Consider the following 20,135-nt stretch of genomic DNA (forward strand, 5'->3'; position numbering starts at 1 on the left):
ATGGGAGACCCAGCCGGTTTACAACCAAGAAGACCAACTTCATTAACAATATCTGTCGCATATTTTCTCTGGCAAAGATAAAATCCAGTCTTACTTCGTGCTACTTCGATACCCAAAAAATACTTAACTGGTCCAAGATCTTTCATCTTAAAACAAGTAGCCAAATAATCCTTGAAAACTTTGATCGCTTGAGGGGATGTTCCAATTATAATCAAATCATCAACATAAATCAATATGCGCAATCGAATCTCTTTCTTAGAGTATACGAAAAGAGAATGATCAGACCGTGACTGCGTAAACCCATATGCTTGGAGAGCATGTGACAACTTAGCAAACCAACAACGAGGAGCTTGCTTAAGACCATATAATGATTTTTGTAATCGACAAACACGAGTTTCTCCTTTATCTCTGAAACCTAGTGGCAATTTCATATACACTTCTTCATTTAAATCCCCATGAAGAAACGCATTGTGAACATCCATCTGATGAACTTCTTGGTTCTCTTTAGCCGCAATATCAAGAAAAAGTCTCACTGTTGTCATGCGCGCAACTGGCGCAAATGTTTCTTCGTAATCAATCCCTTCTTCTTGATGATTTCCTAATACCACCAGACGAGCCTTGTATCTCTCTATTGAACCATCAGCTTTGTACTTAATTGTAAAGATCCATTTACATCCAAGCGCTTTCTTTCCTGGAGGTAGATGCTCTAGTCGCCAAGTATTTGCTCCTTCCAAAGATGTAATTTCACAATCAACTGCAACTCCCCATCGTTCATCTTTCATAGCTTCAGCAAATGATCTCGGTTCCATATTAGCCGACATTGCCACGACAAAGTCCAAATGTTTCTGTGAAAAACGGTCACATGAAACAAAGTTACAAATTGGATATTTCATACCTGAGGATGGCTGAGGCGCGGGTGTCGTTGTAGAGAGAGAGGAGGGTTGTGAAGTAGCAGCCGTTTGAACAACATAGTCCTTAAGTCTTGTAGAAGTGTACTTTTGTCGATGTCCTCTACCAAGAGGTTCACTAGAGTTTGTTACCGGAGCTTGCGAAGTCTCAGCACTCGGGGCTGACTCAATATTATTCTGAATTTGCGTCTCCTCCTCATCATCGCTATCCAAAACTTCTCCTGTAGGTGGAACACCTAACTCTCCATTAGATACAGGAGCTACATCACTGATCGCAAATGGGAATGTGGTTTCCTGAAACACGACATCACGTGAGACAAAGACACTATGGCTTTCTAAATCATACAATTTCCATCCCTTTTTCCCATAGGGATATCCTAGGAAGACACACCGCCGACTGCGAGTCGCAAACTTATCACCTTTATGATTCAAATTATGCGCATACGCTAAGCATCCCAAGACTCGTAAATGCTTAAATCCTGGAGCATGACCAAACAACAACTCAAACGGAGTTTTATTTTTCAGCAAGGCAGACGGAGTGCGATTAATCAAATAAGCAGCCGTTAGTACACATTCCCCCCAATATTCTATCGGAAGACTAGCCTGAAACCGTAAGGCTCTCGCGATATTCAAGATATGTCTATGCTTGCGTTCCACTCGTCCATTTTGTTGTGGAGTATGAACACAGGAAGTCTCATGTATGATACCTTGCTCCTGAAAAAATCGCGTAAGACATGTAAACTCAGTCCCATTATCACTTCGAATCCTTTTAACCTTCTGAGAAAACTGTCTTTCGATCATTTTGATGAAGTTTCGAATTTGCAGTGGCGCCATTGCTTTATCAGCAAGAAGATACAACCATACAGCTCGAGAATGATCATCTACGATTGTTAGAAAATATTTGGATCCACAGAAAGCTGTTGTGCGATATGGACCCCATAAATCACAGTGAATCAAATCAAAATTATCTTTTGCATTATTCAAACTGTCTGGAAAACACTGCAGAGTTTGCTTAGATCGAAAACAGACATCACAATTCTTAATAGAAAGCTCATTATTACTACTACTAGACGATCTCCGAACTCCAGGTATGCATTCTGTTACTTGAAGAGACGGATGACCCATCCGATTATGCCACAAAACCAAATCCTTGCAAACTTCAGTATGTAGGGAAGTCGCGATCTCTACTCCTTGAAACCGGTACAACCCCTCTCCCTCTCGTTCACCCGCTCCAATCAGCATCCTCGTTGCTCGGTCCTGCAAAACCATGAGTTTATCAGTCACTTGTCCGACCAAATAATTATCTGTCACGAGTTGTCCAAGCGAAATCAAATTTGTATGAAATCCATCGACATAGTAAACATTCTGTAATGACAGTTGAGATGTCAAGCGAACTGTTCCCTGTTTGAGGGTCATGACATCGGCTCCTGCAGGCAACATAACTGACACTGGCGTAATGTCCCGAATGTCCTCGAGCAAGTCTAACCGGCCAGTCATGTGGTGAGTTGCTCCAGTATCAAGTATCCAAAATATATCATTACTCTTACCACTCAAGTTCGTTGCGGATTGTCCCGCACTGATGAGTTTTTGAATCGCAACCCACTGGTCGTCTGAAAGTCCTATCAATCCCTGACGATCACGGTCCGTTATTTCACTAGTCGAACCAGCAGTAGCCGTGTTCACTTGTGCCGCATTAGCTCTGGAAAGACCACCACGACCCCGACCAGCTGATGAAGGAGCACGATAGTCCGACCGGTTTTTGTTCCTTTCACCCCACCATTCAGGAAACCCAATCACTTTAAAACATGCAGCAGCTTCATGTCATGCTTTTCCACACATCGAGCACTGTTTGGACCAGTCCCGACTTCCTTGTCCTCCACGATTCGTAGAGGAGTCACTCGAGCTCGGTTTCGAGAGCTCTCTTGTGTATACTGTCCCGGGTCTCCGATTGGAGGCAGTCTGAGCCGTGAAGCTCATCACCGGATTATCAGCTGTAGTGTTCGAGCGCAAGGTTTCATTCTGAGACACTGTCTGATATACGCTGTCTAGGTCCGGTAGAGGTGTGATCGCACATATCTGTGAGCGGATCACCCCATGAACAGAGTCATCTAACCCTGACAAGAAATCATGTACTCGCAATATCTCTCTCTCCTTCTCATGTGCCGAATTCAGATCACATTCACACTTGTTACATGTGCAAACTTTAGACTTCGTACACTCCGCAGTACCATCCCATAACTTAGTTAGACGACCGAAGTAATCGTCCACAGTCGATCCGTTTTGCTTACATGTAGCAAGCGAGTTTCGAAGTTGCTGTAGTCTTGCTCCGCTTTTGAGAGAGAATCTCTTCTTGATTATGTCCCACAGATCTTTAGCTATCTCTCGTGTAGATATGGAAGATCTCAACTTGGGATCAATAGTTTGCTTGATCCACCCTACCAAGAGATGGTTATTTGCAGTCCAATCTTCAAGATAAGGTGAGTCAGCAGCTGGTTTCGGGAGACTTCCATCAAGGAAGCCAAACTTCTTTCTGGAACTAAGCGCCATACGTAGATTCACAGCCCACTCATCATAGTTGAGACCGTTGAGCAGAGGGTGAGAGATGACTGCACCCGGATTGTCGTTAGCACTTAGATCATATGGAGTTATAGTCTTGTACTTCGGGTTGTTATTTGTTGTGAGCGCCATTACTCTGTTTTGTTGAGTGAAAACAGAGCACCAGAGTTTTCAATCGTCTGTTACGTCTCCCTTGCGATTGCAAGAAGATTTAGTGAAGATCGGAATCGAAAAACTAACAAGAGTTTGTGTTTCTAGGTACCTGGCTCTGATACCATGACAAATTAGGTTTTGATAATCTTCTTTCTTATTCATATGGCGTTAACTAGCCCTCACATATATACTCATACAATCCCGACCTTATAGGAAACTTTACATAACCGAATATATGGCCAAATCATATTTATGGGATCTTAACATATCCCAATACCATGGAGAATAATAGCAAATTCCCTGCAATAAAAAATAAGCATAAGACTATGAACTACTAAATCAACTAAATCTTTGCTACTAAGTTTGCACACAAGAAACTAGAGATGCAAACCTGTCTTAACAAAGCCTTCTAAGCAGCAGCCTGTAGCAACTCCCTTTCAGCACGTTCCCTAATCCTCCTCTCAAGCTCCGGCCTAAAATGTCTTATCAAACCTTGCACAGGCCACGCAGCCGCATCCCCCAACGCACAGATCGTGTGTCCTTCGATATGCTTAGTCACCTCCTGAAGCATATCAATCTCTTCCAGCTTCGCATTCCCAACTTTCATCCTCTCCATGATCATCCAAAGCCAACCCATCCCTTCCCTACAAGGAGTGCACTGCCCACAGCTCTCATGCTTGTAAACATATCAATGTACGCACCAGCGCCGAAGTGGATATAAACATCGAAGTCATAACCAGAGCTCACCTCTAATAGACCGCGTTGTAGTTAGCTCGGACAGTCACCTGACAACGACCAACTCGAGATAACTGTTTGGTTCAGATTAGATCGCGTCGTCGTCTTGACGTTTAACGTTTATGGGCCTTTATCGGGCCTAACCCAAATACTCTAGTCGGATTTGTTTTAACACAGTCCGGTTTGCTTATACCAGTGTTGTAACTGTTTTAAATTGGTCACAATTTATTTAAATTAATCTAAATTAGTCTAAATCAGTTTAAATTAATTTAAGTATATTAAAATTAAATAATAATTTTAGTATAAATCCACAAAAAAGTTTATTTTTTCAGAATTAATTTTTATAATTATCAAAAATATATAATTAAGTAAATTAATAATTTATTATCACTTAGGTTCTATTAATCTTTATAATTGCTAATTCTCTGTGATCGTTAAATTACTGATGATTTTTTAAAAAAATTGTCTTGACAAGGCCTATTTGTGTTTAGTTGAGTGTATTAACAAAGAAAGTATTAGTTTTGATGAATGATTATACCGGAAAAATTATTAGTTTTGTAGGAAGAAAATAGAAAGAAGGTGATATTGGTAGTTGGTGAAATATAGTTTTTTTTTTGGTTATAGAATCAAATTTTCCAACTTAATGTAGATATTCTTCTATTTTTGTTTTTTGTTTTTTTTTTTGATAACGAAGAGAGGCCACTAAATATATATCTCGAATTTAAAAAAGCCCAACGAATCTACCACCGGCATTAAGCCCATTACAATACTTTTTCCACTTTTGTCTTATTTTGTCGGCGTGCCACCTTTACAATGTAATTAAGGTGATAAGGCGCTTGTCTTATCATAACCTGCTACCGATATAAGCAGGTTAACTTATCATACCCTGCTTATAGGTTTGTTTCCACTGATGCTCGCATTGTCAGTTTCGAGAGTCTCTTCTACGATTCAAAATCCCTAATCTCCTTTTTTTTTCCTCCTTCTCTTTCCTTTCAACTTTATAAATTAAAATTACTTTCCCATCTGCCTCTATAAATATTAAATCGTCACCCCACAAGTGCTCAAAAGCAAATCCTTAGCCAAAAGGAAAAAAAAAAAAAAAAAAAAACGAAACCCTCTCTCTCTTTCTCTCTCGCGTTCCCAGATTCTTCGATCTGTGACGAAAACCTATAATCTATCCACAGGTAAACTCCTCTTCACCTCTCTCTCGGATTTGTTTCCTTAGGTTCTACGGCTCAATTTTAATTTAATTTTTATTTTTTTTATTATGTGTGTGTCGGAAGATTTGGTTTTGTCTGTTGTTTGTAGCAGATCTCTCTCATTTAATGCATGTGTGTTTTTGATCTCGTTTTTGTAGTAATGACTTCTCTCAGCAGGGAGCTTGTGTTCCTGATTCTCCAGTTTCTCGATGAAGAGAAATACAAAGATACTGTTCACAGGTAAAAATCCAAATTGGGAATTGAGAAATTAATTAAATTAATTAAATTAATGATTTTAAATGTTAAATAGATTGGAATTGGAGTCTGGTTATTACTTCAACATGCGTTACTTTGAGGAGCTGGTGACTAATGGTGAGTGGGACGAAGTGGAGAAGTATCTCTCTGGCTTCTCCAAGCTTGAGGATAACAGATACTCCATGAAGATCTTCTTTGAGATCCGTAAGCAAAAGTATCTCGAAGCTTTGGATAAGTAAGCAAGCTCCTCTTTGAGTTATTTAAATGTGGTTTGTGTGTGTGTGTGTGTGTGTCTTGTGTCTCACTGCTTTTTATTCCACAGGCGTGATCGTGCGAAAGCTGTTGACATTTTAGTCAAGGATCTCAAGGTGTTTGCAGGTTTTAACGAAGATCTCTTCAAGGAGATCACCTTGCTTTTGACATTGGATGACTTTAGGTTTGTTTAACTAACATGTTTTCGCCATGGATGCTTTATTTATGTATTATTGAGATTGTTTAAATTTTTTTTTTCAGAGCCAATGAGCAGCTCTCTAAGTATGGAGATACAAAGTCAGCAAGGGGTGTGATGTTTGGTGAGTTAAAGAAGCTGATTGAGGCTAATCCACTTTTCCGCGACAAGCTTCAGTTTCCTGTCTTGAAAAGCTCGAGGCTGCGGACACTAATTAACCAAAGGTGTGCTTGCTTGACTTAGTTTTAATCACATTTGTATGAATGACTTAAACTTTGGGATTTACTGAAATTTTTGTTTTTTTGTAGTTTAAACTGGCAGCATCAGCTGTGTAAGAACCCTAGGCCCAATCCTGACATCAGATCTCTCTTTCTGGACCATACCTGCAACCAACCGAACCAACCGAACGGTGCTCGAGCTGCGTCCCCGTCCCCTGGTACAAATCATTTAATGGGTGGTGGTGGTGGTGTTCCTAAGATTGCAGGGTTTCATCCATTAATGGGTGGTGGTGGTGGTGTAAGTGACGAATGATTATGTTAGCCATTATTACCAGGAATAGTTTTTTTTTTCTATGCTGAAATGTTGGTTGCCACGTGTTTTGGACAGCTGTTTCAGCCTGCACCGGGAGGACCAGGTGGACTTCCAGCTAATCTTTCGGGATGGATGGCTAACCAATCTGTCGTGCCTCATCCTTCTGCTGCACCTTCAGGTCCTATGGGCTTGGGTTCTCCTAACAACGCAGGTTGTCTATTTATTTGTGAAGGCTTTGTGTTATATTCATGTGAAAAATAATCAGAAATGGACCTGCCAACGCTAATATTATCTTAGTCTTTTACCTTTTATCACATTGGATTCATTTTAACAATTTTATTTCACTTGAAATATTATTTTAGGAGCTATCTTAAAGCGTCCTCAGACTCCTTCAGGTCCTATTCCAATGGAATATCAGACTGCTGATTCTAACCATGTTTCGAAGAGGTCAAGGCCTTATGGAACGTCAGAGGAGGTACTCATCAATAACTAATCTATCTGTTAAGTATATGAGAGATAGCTTTTCAAGCACTCCTTTTCTAAGGGTGGTTAATTTCCGGTGGTTTTTAATGTTTCTTTTTCTCAGGGGGGTAATATTCCAGTAAATATTTTGCCAGTTACATATGCTGGCCATCCCCATGGACATAATAATACATTATCACCTGATGACTTGCCCAAGGTAGTTGTTACAACTCTTGCTCATGGCTCACCTGTCATGAGCATTGACTTCCATCCAATTCAGCAAATTGTACTATTGGGTATGTCTCCTATGAACGTGCAGATTCTGTATTGCCATTTCTTGCTTTTTATTTTACTTATTTTATGGATTAAGGGTGTTGAGAATATATGTTATCATGTCAGTTGGTACAATTGGTGGTGATGTTTACCTGTGGGACCTGGGCGCTCGTCAAAGGATTACGGAGAAGGGTTTTGACGTCTGGAAGCTTGATGCATGTTCTAAAGAATTGCAGGCATCTTTGAACGCTGATGCGACGGCATCGGTAAATCATGTGGCGTGGAGTCCTGATGGAACTCTCTTTGGTACAATGCCAACTCTTCTCCAGCTATTTATTTTCTCTAAGAGCATTGGTTATTCACAGAATAGAAACAGTCTCTAAACATGAGAAACCTGCACATTGTTTTCATTATTTCAGGCGTGGCATACTCAAAAAGCCTTGTGCATATCTACTCCTTTCAAGGGGGCAGTGACATACGAAATCATCTGGAGGTTCGTTTTGCTAATTACTCCTTTCATTCATATCAGTCACGGTGGTTGGTACTAGCTGTCCGTATATGTTCAACATAACTTTACAATTTGGTTCTCTCTTTCCTCTGATTGCAGATTGAGGCTCACACAGGAAGTGTTAGCCATCTTGCCTTTTCATATCCTAACAAACAACTATCTGTTGTCACTTGTGGCGATGACAGAATCATTAAGGTTTGTCTTTCTGACTATCTATGTTCTATTGTCGCGTTAATTGTTGGGGATGACTTACATGAACTTAAAATTAATCCAAAGGTTTGGGATGCTGTCACCGGCGAAAAACGGTATACTTTTGAGGGTCATGAAGCTCCTGTGTTCTCTGTTTGTCCTCACTACAAGGAAAATATTCAGGTAACAAGTTTTGTTTCCTTTTGTTGTTGTTGTAACTTACAATTAATCTCATATGGTTGCTGTGATTCATTTTTCTGTCATGACATCAAATACCCTTTGAAATAATCTGATTTTACATTTTAGACTAGAAGCCCCTATGAGAGAAATTTTCACTAATGCATTCTAGATCCTGTACAGTTTGTCTTCTCAACAGCAACTGACGGAAAAATAAAAGCTTGGTTGTATGACAATGTGGGTTCAAGAGTTGACTATGATGCGCCTGGACATTCTTCCACAAGAATGGCATACAGCAGTGATGGAACAAGGTTCATCCACCTTTCTCAGATTCTTAATACTGACTGTTAATCTTATCCTTTGAAATTTAAGTAATTGAACAACATGCAACAGGTTGTTTTCATGTGGTACAAACAAAGAGGGAGAGTCGTTTTTAGTTGAGTGGAATGAGAGTGAAGGCTCCATAAAAAGAACGTATCTCGGCCTGGGACAACGGGCTGCAGGGATTGTGCAATTCGACACAACCAGGAATAGATTCTTAGCTGCTGGTGATGAGTCCACTATCAAAATTTGGGACATGGACAACACAAATCCCTTGACAACTATTCATGCAGATGGTGGCTTACCGGTAATATTACTCAAATGATTGTTGCCTCTTTGCTATTTCCACTACTTCTCTTTATAGCAGCTAATTGCTCGTGAAAAAACCTGCAGGCTTCTCCTTGTGTTAGATTCAATAGGGAAGGAATACTTTTAGCTGTCTCAACCAATGACCATGGTGTTAGAATTCTCGCTACTGATGATGGAATTAGGTTACTGAGAACAGCAGAAACCCGCTCGTTTGCCCCCGTCATGAAGGTATATTTTCTTGGATGTTATCTCTGTGGGCTTTATAGGCATTTTGTTTATACAATCTGGTGTGCAGGTTCCTGCAGGTGGTGGTGGTTTTGGTTCTTCAAGTGCAAACGCAGGAATAACTATGGCCGATCGAACTAACTCTTTTGCAGCTATGGAGGTGAATCAAAGTCTGAATTTGGATGGTATCCTTGTAGTCTATTGAGTATTTAGAGTATGACTAAACAGTTTTAATTATTATCAGAACAATGAAGTGCGAACATTAGTGGATGGGAAGCCTAGAATCGCTGATGATTTAGGTGAAAGATCCAGAGCCTGTAAAGTTACAGAGATTACAGAGCCGTCTCAGTGCTGCTCCATGAGGCTCGCTGACAATGTGCCAGTGACGAAGGTAATATAATATACTTCTATCCGCAGGCTAGATGCTATATAACTTAGATATATCTTGTAGTAACTGATGTTCTTATTTGTTATGATGGCTGACTCATGTTTTCTATGGTGGGAGTTTCAGGTTTCAAGATTAATTTACACAAACTCTGGATCTGGAGTATTGGCCTTGGCATCTAATGCAGTGCACAAGCTGTGGAAATGGCAGAAGAGCGATCACAATCTGGCTGGAAAGGTCTCCTCTCCTCCTTGATTTAGCTTCCTTGTACATTTTTTTGTTTATGGCTATGATCACTTCTCAAACTATATCCTTCCTTTATTTTTCTTCTAGGCAACGGCTAATGCACAACCAGTATTATGGCAACCTGCAAGTGGGATTATGATGACCAATGAGACAAGTGATACAAACCCTGAAGACGCTATTCCTTGTTTCGCCCTGTCAAAGAACGACTCCTACGTTATGTCAGCGTCAGGAGGAAAAATCTCCTTGTTCAACATGATGACATTCAAGGTGACTTAACTGTTGTATCTTCCCTTCATAGATTTGAAAAATGTTTCATGCTCTAATGTTTTGTATTATCTAACCTGTAGACTATGACGACGTTCATGCCTCCACCGCCTGCAGCAACGTTCCTTGCGTTTCATCCTTTGGACAATAACATCATTGCCATTGGCATGGAGGACTCATCTATCCAGATCTACAACGTTCGTACTGACGAGGTATATTATCTAGAATAAAATTGCGATAGTTACTTTTTGGGTGTGTTATAAGTCATGAACTTACAATGACGAGTTGCATGCTTTTTATGCTATAGGTGAAAACCAAGTTGAATGGTCATCAGAACAGGATAACAGGTCTTGCTTTCTCACAGGCTCTCAACATTCTTGTTTCTTCGGGTGCTGATTCACAGGTAAAACAATAATTGTGTTGTCAATATTAGCTTCTCAGTGAAGTTATGTAAACTTACATTTTGGTGTTGTGTAGCTGTGTGTTTGGAGCATGGATGGATGGGAGAAGCAAAGCAACAAGTATTTGCAAGTTCAACATGGAAGATCACTGCCGGCTGTTTCAGACACCCGCGTGCAGTTCCATCTGGATCAGATCCATCTGTTGGTGGTCCATGAGACGCAAATAGCCATTTACGATGCTCAAAAACTGGATTGGTGGATGCAGGTAAATTAAACAATAAAAAGTTAGAATGTATTGCAAGCAAGATTCGGTGTTAAATTTAATTATTTGCCATCAATGAAACACAGTGGGTTCGAAAGGAAGCGACAGGTCCAATCACATCAGCTACATATTCATGTGATAGCCAGTCGATCTTTGTGAGCTTTGAGAATGGTAGCGTCGATGTCCTCACTGCTTCAAATCTCAGATTGAGATGTCGGATTAACCCAACTGCTTACTTGCCTCCGAACCCAAGGTGAGTATTGGTTTCGTTTTAGTTCATTACATAAGTATTAACTTGTGCGGTATTTGAATTAAACATGTGTGGTTTTTGCTTACAGCTCGAGAGTATATCCGTTAGTGATAGCAGCTCATCCATCGGAGACTAACCAGTTTGCAGTAGGGCTTAATAATGGGGCTGTTCATGTGGTTGAACCATCGGAAACAGAAGGCAAATGGGGAACCTCACCTCCACTCGAGAATGGAGCAGCAGTACCTGACAACTAACCTTTGAAGCTTCCCTTTGTCGCATTTTCTTTTTTATACAATTTACATCATTGACTTGGAAGTTTTGTAGCCTTGCTTGGTATAGTAGGCGTTTTCTCTTTTGATTATACTCAAAAAGATCGAAGTTCTCAAACTTTAAACTCTTTTTTGGGGTAAGAGAACAATTTGGTATTATTGAATATAAAATATAAACCCAAAATTAAATCCCTATATGCTTTCAAGATTGCTTGGCAAATGCAGAAACTCAATCAATGCATTATTGTATTAGGTAATATTGATCTTACAATATAAAGGTTTAAGTAGTCTGTATTGGCAACAGATAAGTGAGTCAACAGAAGTAATCATAGAGGCTGCTTTGAAGTTGGCTATACAGAGAGGACTGTGTACACACATGGTGATGCAGCCCTCGGTTATTAAGATCTGTGTGGTGAAGATTTGAAGCTTGCTCTAAAAATCTCAAATCATGGCTCCTAATGATTGTTGGTAATCACAGCTGAGAATTAATTTCGTTGCAAGAAATAAAGAAAACAGTGTAATTAGGTGCTTAAAACCATTTCAAAGCAAATGTGATGAACTGCATGCCGTGTCATTTATTCGTGAGAAAACTACATGGCGTTCTTACAAAGCAATATGGGCCAACTTTTTCATTATCCTATTACCCATTAAAAAGCCTTATTAATGTTTCCTACAAAAAAAAAAACAAAAAAAATTCCTACAAAACCTTATAAAACCCTAATAATCGTCCGCTGTAACAACTCGGTTTGTTACAGCCGTGTAGGTTACGGTAAGAGCTTGAAGCTCCTCTCTCAGCTCCTCTTCGTTTCCATGAATTCCGATGGATCCAACTCCGGTCGTAAGAGACGAAAGAATGCCGATGACTCGGGAAACAACAGGGCTTCAAAGAGAGGAAGAGAAGACAAATTAGCTGTTGATGATAGTGAGCCTCCTGTTAAGAAAACAGCTTCTACTAAGGCTACAGAGACAACAAGGATTGAACATGTCGAAACATCAGATTCTTACTTGTCTAACACAAGGTACGTTTGTTTTTTTTTGCTTTATGAATTGTCTTGCTTCAGAGCTCTTGTAATACTCTTTGTGGTTTTATGTTTTACAGATTTGATCAGTTCCCATTGTCTCCCTTATCTCTAAAAGCATTAGAGGATGCTGGATTTAAGACAATGACTGTTGTGCAAGAGGCTACTCTTCCTATCATTCTCAAAGGTGAACTATTAGGGATATAGAGTATTTACTAAATACTATTTTTTTTTATAAATATGGGAGCATGTTTCTATATAAATGTTTTTTTTTTAAATAAAGATTTTATGCCAATATTTCACTTCGGTATGCTCATGACCACCCATGATCGGTCGTCCATAGTCCTCATATTGATGCTTGGTTGATTGTTTTTTTCTTATTCCTCTAATGTTTATATTTAACTTATTGGGTTTCCAGGTAAAGATGTCTTAGCCAAGGCCAAAACAGGCACTGGGAAAACAATTGCATATTTGGTGAGACATTCTACCCTCTAGGTTCATGGATATATGATGTTCAGTTAGGAGTTTGATTGTTTATTTTTCTATTTTATCAAGCTTCCATCAATTGAAGCTGTTATCAAATCTCCTCCTCCAGCAAGCACGGATAAGAAGAAACCTTCAATTATTGTGCTTGTGGTCTGCCCTACTCGGGAACTTGCTTGTCAAGCTGCTGCAGAAGCAAAGACCCTGCTCAAGTACCACTCATCTATTGGTGTTGATGTTGTGATTGGAGGTAAAAAGCTTCGCTCAGAGCAAAGGCGTATGCAAAAACATCCTTGCCGGGTAAGAGATCTTCATGACTAGAGTTGATATTCGAGTTGAGCTGTATCTCTATATACTCTCCGAAATTTTCAATTTTACCACGAGTTTGATATCGTTTTTTAAATTTGATAATTATTTTCATAATACATTAAATTTATAATAAAAATATTAAACTAACTTTCCTAAATCATTTATAAATATTTAATAATCACATATTTGGAGTTATCAGATTCTTGTGGCTACACCTGGAAGGCTCATAGACCATATAGACAACACTCCTGGATTTGCAAGAAGGTTGAGAGGTGTGAAAGTCCTTGTGCTTGATGAAGCAGATCATCTCTTGGACATGGGTTTCCGAAGGGATGTTGAGAGGATCATCTCCGCTGTTCCTAAGAAGAGACAAACATTTTTGTTTTCTGCCACGGTGCCTGAAGAGGTATGCTTCGTTTGCTTGCACAATAAGGCTCTCGCTTTTGGGTTATCATCTTGAATTATTAATTTTTTGGTGTCAAGGTCCGCCAAATATGCCATGTTGCTTTGAAACAAGATCATGAGTTCGTCAATTGTGTTCAAGAGGGTAGTGATGAGACACATCAAAAGGTACAAGTTTGCTCTTTAAGCTCATTTGAAAAGAGTGACCTCCCTATAACATTGTTAGCTATGGGCAGTTGGTTCTTGGTTCCCGGTTATTTGGTTCTAGAGATTTAGAATCTATTCGAGTATTTAGAAAATTTGGTTCAGTTCTGGCTCGGTTTTTTCGATTCTCGGTTCGAGTAACAATGTAAGGTTTCTCATGTGTGTTTTATCTCCCAGGTCACACAAATGTACATGGTAGCATCACTGGATAGACATTTCTCCCTCATATATATGCTCCTTAAAAGACACATTGCAGAAAATGTGGACTATAAGGTAAACTTGTTCCTCTAGTGAAATTGTGTGACACAATGTATTTCTGAACTCACACAACTCCTTGTTGTTGCAGGTGATTATTTTCTGTACGACTGCTATGGTTACAAGAATGGTGGCTGATTTGCTTGGTCAGCTAAGCCTGAACGTCAGAGAGATCAATTCTAGAAAACCGCAGGGTTACAGAACCAGAGTTTCTGATGAGTTTCGCAAGTCCAAGTGTATTATCCTTGTTACATCTGATGTATCTTCTCGTGGTCTAGATTACCCTGATGTCTCACTAGTCGTACAAGTAAGCCACACCGTATTTTCCCCATAACAAGGAACTTACCGTTAGAGACGGATCTGAGATTTTAGGGGCTATAAACATTTTTTAAGAACTTTAATAAAAGCAACATGTTACACTTCACTCTTAAGTGTAACATGTTGCTTCCAAATCTGGCCATGCTTACCGCAACTACAATGTTAAGCGTTTTTACTGAAGTTATTGTTGTATACATGTTGGTTTTGCAGATGGGATTACCATCAGACAGGAAACAATACATACATAGACTTGGCAGAACTGGCCGGGAAGACAAGGAAGGGGAAGGTGTACTATTGTTAGCACCTTGGGAAGAGTACTTTCTGTCATCTGTAAAAGACTTGCCCATCACCAAGGCTTCTTTGCCTCAGACAGACCCTGAGGCAGTGAAAAAAGTAAGCATGGATTTGTCACTCTACTGAACTTGTCAATCCTTATTATAAAGCTAAAGATTATACTATAGTATTTGACTCTAGTTTTGATGCTGATGGGTTGTTGTTACATTCAGGTGAAGAAGGCGCTTAGACAAGTTGATATGAAGTACAAGGAGGCGGCTTATCAGGCGTGGTTGGGTTACTACACATCTCAGAAGAAGATTGCAAGGGACACGACTAGACTGGTGGAGTTAGCCAATGAGTTTAGTCGCAGTATGGGACTCAGCATCCCTCCAGCTATCTCTGCAAACGTTCTTGACAAGATGGGTCTCAAAAACGTTCCTGGTCTTAGGGTCGCTCCTGGTTCTTAATAGTATGTTTTGTTTCAAAACTTTTTTTTTTTTTTGATGTGTGATCTCCTGTTATTCTTGCAAACGCTTAAATATTCTGATTATTAAAAAAAAAATCTAAAGTTCGTTGTTTTGAAATTTAAATACATACAGAAAACATGATTAGGTGAAAGCAAGCAAGATTGCATTAGGTGTGAAAATAGTTTATTACAAAGGGATCAAATGAAATATAATGTAATGGATCTTTCTATCGAGTGGTGTTACAAAACCTCCTTTTCAAGTTTGAGGACGGCCATGAAAGCTTCTTGAGGTACATCAACTCTACCTATGGCTTTCATTCTCTTCTTACCTGCCGCCTGTTTCTTAAGAAGCTTCTTCTTCCGAGAAATATCTCCACCTGAACGAACCATAGTAACAAGTTCAGAGATGGCTATGTGGGAACAACACACATTAAAAGAGGCAGGGAAGCAAAGGGAATGTGTACTTACCGTAACATTTGGCCAAAACATCCTTTCTGATAGCTGAGAGCGCTTCACTAGCAATCACTTTTGATCCTATACAAGCCTGTACGTGTATATGTTTAATGTCAAAACAGCTTCCACAGTTTGTATATTCTAGGGGGCATCGTCAGATATAAAAGATTAAATGTAAATTACCTGGATGGGCACTTTAAACATTTGTCTCGGAATAAGCTCTTTGAGTTTTTGAGTCAAAGCTCTCCCAACGGAATATGCCTGGAAGCATAGTTCAAAAATGATTCCACAGTACTGTGAGGACAAAGACTCTTTCATAACTCAATGCTAAGTACTGTGAGATGTACTAATCTAAACAGTAAGAGGCTTCAAGCAAATAGGAACAATTTATTAAAGCTTTACACTTAGAGATGTGTTAAAGCACTAAGTTCACAAAATTCAGATAAATAGGCTCTAATAACCAACCTTGTCTCTGTGTACAATGGTTGACAAAGGTTCCACCAATTCAGCATTAATCAGAATATCGAGTTTTATCAGATCGCTTTCCCTGTACCTGCATACGTATTACAGGAACTGAAGATGCTAAGAAAGCATCACTAAGTAAGAGATGATTTGTGAAATAAGTTAGTGGAACTAACCCAATAACTGAGTATTCCATGCTAGCATATCCCTTGGTCCTGGACTTCAACTGATCAAAGAAATCTCCCACCATCTGCAAAGTAGCAGGGAACCAATAAAGATAAGTTTACCTAATCAAGAGAGAACACACCCAACCTTTCATTGGAGTTATCTGAACTGTGCAAAGGTAAAACCTCACCTCTGCAAGGGGTAACTCATAGAGGAGAGAAGCTCTGTTCTCAGCTATATATTTCATTTCTTTGAACTCCCCTCTCCTATCTTGAGCGAGCTCCATAAGCGCACCGATGTAGTCTTTTGGTGTAAGCAATTCAATCTGTATAAATATCATTTTGCAGTTAAGTATATGCAACTCTAAGAAACGTGTCATGTGAAAATATCAAACCTTAACGTATGGTTCTTCGACTGATTTCCTTAGCCCAGGTTGTGGAAGGAGAGATGGGTTTGAGCACATAGTCTGCAGAAACATCAATTTAAATATGGTAGTAAGGACACAAGGATGTAATTTTCAGAGAAGAACAATATTCAAAGAGTGTAGGATCAAGAGGAAATTACAGTATCACCATTTACAGTGTGCACTTTATACACAACACTTGGAGCAGTGGTGATAAGATTTAAGTTGTATTCTCTCTCTAACCTTTCCTGCAAAGTAGATGAACTGGAGCATAAGTATCAGTGTAGCAAATAATCAAACAAAAAAAAAGTTAAAACAAGAGGAGTAAAACATGTCTGACCTGAACAATTTCCATGTGGAGAAGACCCAAGAAACCGCATCTAAAGCCAAAACCCATGGCACTTGAAGTCTCTGGCTCAAACTGCAGGATAAACAACCAAAGTTGAGAACACACCCATAGATTAAATTCAGCTAATATAATTTTTTTTTAATCCCTAGACCAAATGTGAATATCATTAACAAAGGTTAATAATCATTAATAATACCTTCAAAGCGGCATCATTGAGTTGCAGTTTCTCCAACGCATCTCGAAGATCTGGAAACCTGTTATCATCAGAAGATATGTTAAAAAAAATTACAAAAATAAAAACAAAAGTAAGCAAATGAACAAAGAAAAAGTCAGTACTGGTCAGCGTCAACTGGGAACAAGCCACAGAACACCATAGGGGTAGCTTCCTCGTAGCCGGGTAACGAGCTTTCTGCCTTTCTGCTAAAGTTTGTTATCGTATCTCCTACTCTGGCATCTGCAACTGATCTTATAGAAGCAGATATGTACCCCACCTGTAGTTAAAAACATTTATCATTCAAAATATGTGTAGAAGTGAAAGAAACAAACAAAAAAATGATGTTCAAAAGAGTTACACTACCTCACCAGCATATAACTCATCCACTTGAATTTGATTTGGAGATAGAACGCCTATTTCGTCAGCGAAATAGTCCTGGAATTAATGCAAAAATTGAGAACATGGGATACTAATGAAACACAAGAAAGCAGTTTTTAGAAGATATGTGTTCTCAGAGTAGTAGAGAGAGAAGTAAAAAACCTTTCCGCTTGCCATGAATAGAATCCTGTCACCTTTCTTCACTTTCCCATCAATAACTCGGAAGTATACAATGACACCACGATATGGATCATAGTAACTGTAAACACACGTATTGTGTGAAGAATAGTATTAGTACTTAACATGTAAACACTATATATTTGTTAACTAATCAAGACAAAAAAGCGGATACTTCAAACTCATCATATATAACAATACAACTTAGACTCTATGCTTTTGCCTTCTAACGATAAGTGCAAACAAACCTGTCAAAAATTAAGGCTCTGAAGGGTTTATCTGCAGTTTCAGGAGGAGGAGGTATCCTTTCAACAATTGCATTCAATATCTCCGTTATACCAATTCCTTCCTGTATCAATCAATCAAATATGTATGCCATCAAAAATGTAATTGAATGGATAGAGAGTTAGATGTCTTTAAATCTATATGTAACAGAATAGCAAAATGATTTTAAAAATTCTAACCTTTGCTGAGCAGAGTATTGCTTTGCTACAGTCTAACCCAATAACCTACAAAGAATCACAAAGCAAAGTTAAAAGGCATACAATGAATATCTAAGACAATGTCTAACAGAAGGTAGAACCTAGTTAAATGTACTGATAACATTTTTGACAACAGCAAGATAAAAGACTGAGAAGTGTTTTAGCAGACACCAAAGAAAGAATACTATTCATATTATAACTGGCTGCATTGCATGATTTATATATCATAAAGATGGGCTACACAATGAAGAGAATCACTAACCTCCTCAATCTCCCTGAGAACTTGCTCTGGCTCAGCGCCTGGGAGGTCAATCTTATTCACAACCTACAAGAAGAAGTAGAGTCCTTTTGCTTTAAACTCTGGTATACAGACCAAATTGTTGGACAGTACATTATTGTTTCCTGAATTTTCATAAATCAGATTCAAGAAATAACCAAACGTTAAATGATATCATTATTTATCCTAGAGTAGCTATTATTTACTTCATTAAGCATCTTCTATGAACTGATAGAGTGATGCTAACTATTTCTACGACATGGTTAGCCTATTTGAAAGTTAACTTATTGTAGACTCTGACTTCTATTTAACTAAATAAGGCATTGACGTCACTGAATAGTCTACAAATGGTGACCAAACAATGATGAATAAGCACCAAATATACTTGAAAAAAGTTATCAAGCATGAATCCGTACTTACAGGAATGATTTCGAGGTTGTTTTCAAGAGCCAAATAAACGTTGGCCAGTGTTTGCGCTTCCACACCCTAAACACCGCATATTAAGGGAAAGTAACTTAGAAAGTTTTGTACTAATGTACTTGGTCACATAAAAAAAGACTGTAACACACATTCACAAAGCGCAAAACAGCTAAAGCAAATACAGATTCAAGGAGAAATAATCACCTGAGATGCATCCACAACAAGAAGAGCACCCTCACATGCCGCAAGAGATCGAGAAACCTATTAACAAATCCTTAGATAAAGTCTATGTTGGAAAGAACAAACGGATTAGAAGATTTGAAGTGTACCTCGTAAGAGAAATCAACATGACCAGGAGTATCAATCAAGTTGAGGCAATAAGGAGTATCCTCATACACATAACGCATTCGAGCTGCCTGCAAACACACATCAGAAAATTTACAAAGTCAGAAACTTTACTCTTAGTTGATAGAAACAAAAACTAATAACAAAGAACCTGAAGCTTAATGGTAATGCCTCGTTCTCTTTCTAAATCCATATTATCAAGAAACTGCTCCTTCATATCTCTGTTCTGAACCGTACCAGTCACCTGAAGCAACTTATCCGCCAACGTAGACTTCCCATGATCAATATGCGCTATTATACTAAAGTTCCTTACTTTCGATATCGGAACCTGCAATTTCCCAAAAAGATCCAATTTTTAAATCCGAATTTGTCACACATAGACGTAAAGGTTCTTTATCTGACCTTCAAAAGACGGTCTTGGCCGGAGCGGGCGGATAGTTTGGAGTTAGCGTCGGAGAGGTTGCTGCTCTGACTCTGAGGCTGAGTTCCGGCTGTGGATTGGCAAAGTATTTGTAGCTTTCGGTTAGAGTGGCGGTGGAGGGTGGAGATGGGAAGGGAGGAGAGACGACGGAGAGGAGATGAAGAAGAGGAAGAGGTTGGGGATAAGAAGAAGGTTGGAGGAGATAAGTCCATAGCATAAGCCATGGCCATGGGGCACTCTCTGGTCACTCTTCGGACCTCTTCTTATGTTTTTGAGTGAAAAGTCTTCTTTTTTTTTGTCTTAGAAGAGTTCTGAACCACAGGATATCCGGATCAGACCAGAGACGATCCGACACAAGCAGACCAAAAACTAAACGAAACAACTCAGTAAACCTTGTGAACTAGGATGTTCGGTTTGGTTTTAGTTAATTATACTAACTGTTTGGTTATTCATGAAATTTGGTTTAATTTTCGTTCAATTATTTTGATTTTCGGTGAAAAATAAAATTTTCCAGAGTTTTTACATTTTTTA

The 20,135-nt window shown here is 39.0% G+C and overlaps 3 protein-coding genes across 4 annotated transcripts; 2 read left to right on the plus strand and 1 right to left on the minus strand.

Annotated features, from left to right (window-relative positions):
• Nucleotides 1-5,284: 5,284 nt before the first annotated feature.
• Nucleotides 5,285-11,519, plus strand: LOC103850705 (topless-related protein 4). Of its 2 annotated transcripts, none has more exons than XM_009127489.3 (25): nt 5,285-5,536; nt 5,710-5,791; nt 5,862-6,041; nt 6,129-6,242; nt 6,320-6,478; nt 6,563-6,722; nt 6,861-6,996; nt 7,148-7,260; nt 7,372-7,543; nt 7,647-7,826; nt 7,940-8,013; nt 8,128-8,223; nt 8,305-8,400; nt 8,578-8,705; nt 8,788-9,022; nt 9,109-9,252; nt 9,320-9,409; nt 9,494-9,640; nt 9,761-9,871; nt 9,968-10,147; nt 10,228-10,356; nt 10,452-10,547; nt 10,622-10,810; nt 10,894-11,060; nt 11,146-11,519. In XM_009127489.3, the coding sequence occupies exons 2-25, from the start codon at nt 5,712-5,714 to the stop codon at nt 11,309-11,311; spliced, it is 3,342 nt and encodes a 1,113-aa protein (XP_009125737.1). In that variant the 5' UTR covers nt 5,285-5,536; nt 5,710-5,711; the 3' UTR covers nt 11,312-11,519. The 2 variants fall into 2 exon arrangements, with proteins under 2 accessions (XP_009125737.1, XP_009125736.1); XM_009127488.3 differs by having other exon boundaries at nt 5,286-5,536; nt 6,563-6,770.
• Nucleotides 11,520-11,766: 247 nt separating this feature from the next.
• Nucleotides 11,767-15,201, plus strand: LOC103850706 (DEAD-box ATP-dependent RNA helicase 25-like). Its single transcript, XM_009127490.3, has 10 exons — nt 11,767-12,345; nt 12,426-12,532; nt 12,764-12,819; nt 12,901-13,128; nt 13,337-13,543; nt 13,621-13,707; nt 13,921-14,016; nt 14,090-14,305; nt 14,527-14,709; nt 14,823-15,201. The coding sequence occupies exons 1-10, from the start codon at nt 11,990-11,992 to the stop codon at nt 15,057-15,059; spliced, it is 1,773 nt and encodes a 590-aa protein (XP_009125738.2). The 5' UTR covers nt 11,767-11,989; the 3' UTR covers nt 15,060-15,201.
• On the minus strand, nt 15,124-19,915 carry LOC103850707 (translation factor GUF1 homolog, chloroplastic). Its single transcript, XM_009127491.3, has 21 exons — nt 19,586-19,915; nt 19,335-19,511; nt 19,168-19,254; nt 19,043-19,099; nt 18,839-18,904; nt 18,404-18,466; nt 18,124-18,168; nt 17,908-18,008; nt 17,645-17,741; nt 17,468-17,539; nt 17,227-17,381; nt 17,087-17,144; nt 16,882-16,962; nt 16,703-16,789; nt 16,533-16,604; nt 16,329-16,463; nt 16,150-16,223; nt 15,977-16,064; nt 15,695-15,772; nt 15,527-15,602; nt 15,124-15,435 (listed from the first exon to the last, which is right to left on the minus strand). Exons 1-21 carry the CDS (start codon nt 19,832-19,834, stop codon nt 15,299-15,301), a joined length of 2,055 nt encoding a protein of 684 aa, XP_009125739.1. The 5' UTR covers nt 19,835-19,915; the 3' UTR covers nt 15,124-15,298.
• Nucleotides 19,916-20,135: the final 220 nt, after the last annotated feature.

This window comes from Brassica rapa, chromosome A02, assembly GCF_000309985.2.
Source record: "Brassica rapa cultivar Chiifu-401-42 chromosome A02, CAAS_Brap_v3.01, whole genome shotgun sequence".
NCBI lineage: Eukaryota > Viridiplantae > Streptophyta > Magnoliopsida > Brassicales > Brassicaceae > Brassica > Brassica rapa.

Excerpts from the sequence above, each read along its gene's own strand:
- LOC103850705 (XM_009127488.3), top strand. The coding sequence starts at position 5,712 with ATGACTTCTCTCAGCAGGGAGCTTGTGTTCCTGATTCTCCAGTTTCTC. Across the intron at positions 5,792-5,861 it reads TACAAAGATACTGTTCACAG|ATTGGAATTGGAGTCTGGTT; the intron begins GTAAAAATCCAA and ends AATGTTAAATAG. Across the intron at positions 6,042-6,128 it reads TATCTCGAAGCTTTGGATAA|GCGTGATCGTGCGAAAGCTG; the intron begins GTAAGCAAGCTC and ends TTTATTCCACAG.
- LOC103850706 (XM_009127490.3), top strand. The coding sequence starts at position 11,990 with ATGTTTCCTACAAAAAAAAAAACAAAAAAAATTCCTACAAAACCTTAT. Across the intron at positions 12,533-12,763 it reads TCTTCCTATCATTCTCAAAG|GTAAAGATGTCTTAGCCAAG; the intron begins GTGAACTATTAG and ends TTGGGTTTCCAG. Across the intron at positions 13,544-13,620 it reads CTGCCACGGTGCCTGAAGAG|GTCCGCCAAATATGCCATGT; the intron begins GTATGCTTCGTT and ends TTTGGTGTCAAG.
- LOC103850707 (XM_009127491.3), bottom strand. The coding sequence starts at position 19,834 with ATGGCCATGGCTTATGCTATGGACTTATCTCCTCCAACCTTCTTCTTA. Across the intron at positions 19,512-19,585 it reads GCCAAGACCGTCTTTTGAAG|GTTCCGATATCGAAAGTAAG; the intron begins GTCAGATAAAGA and ends GGGAAATTGCAG. Across the intron at positions 19,255-19,334 it reads GCATTACCATTAAGCTTCAG|GCAGCTCGAATGCGTTATGT; the intron begins GTTCTTTGTTAT and ends GTGTGTTTGCAG.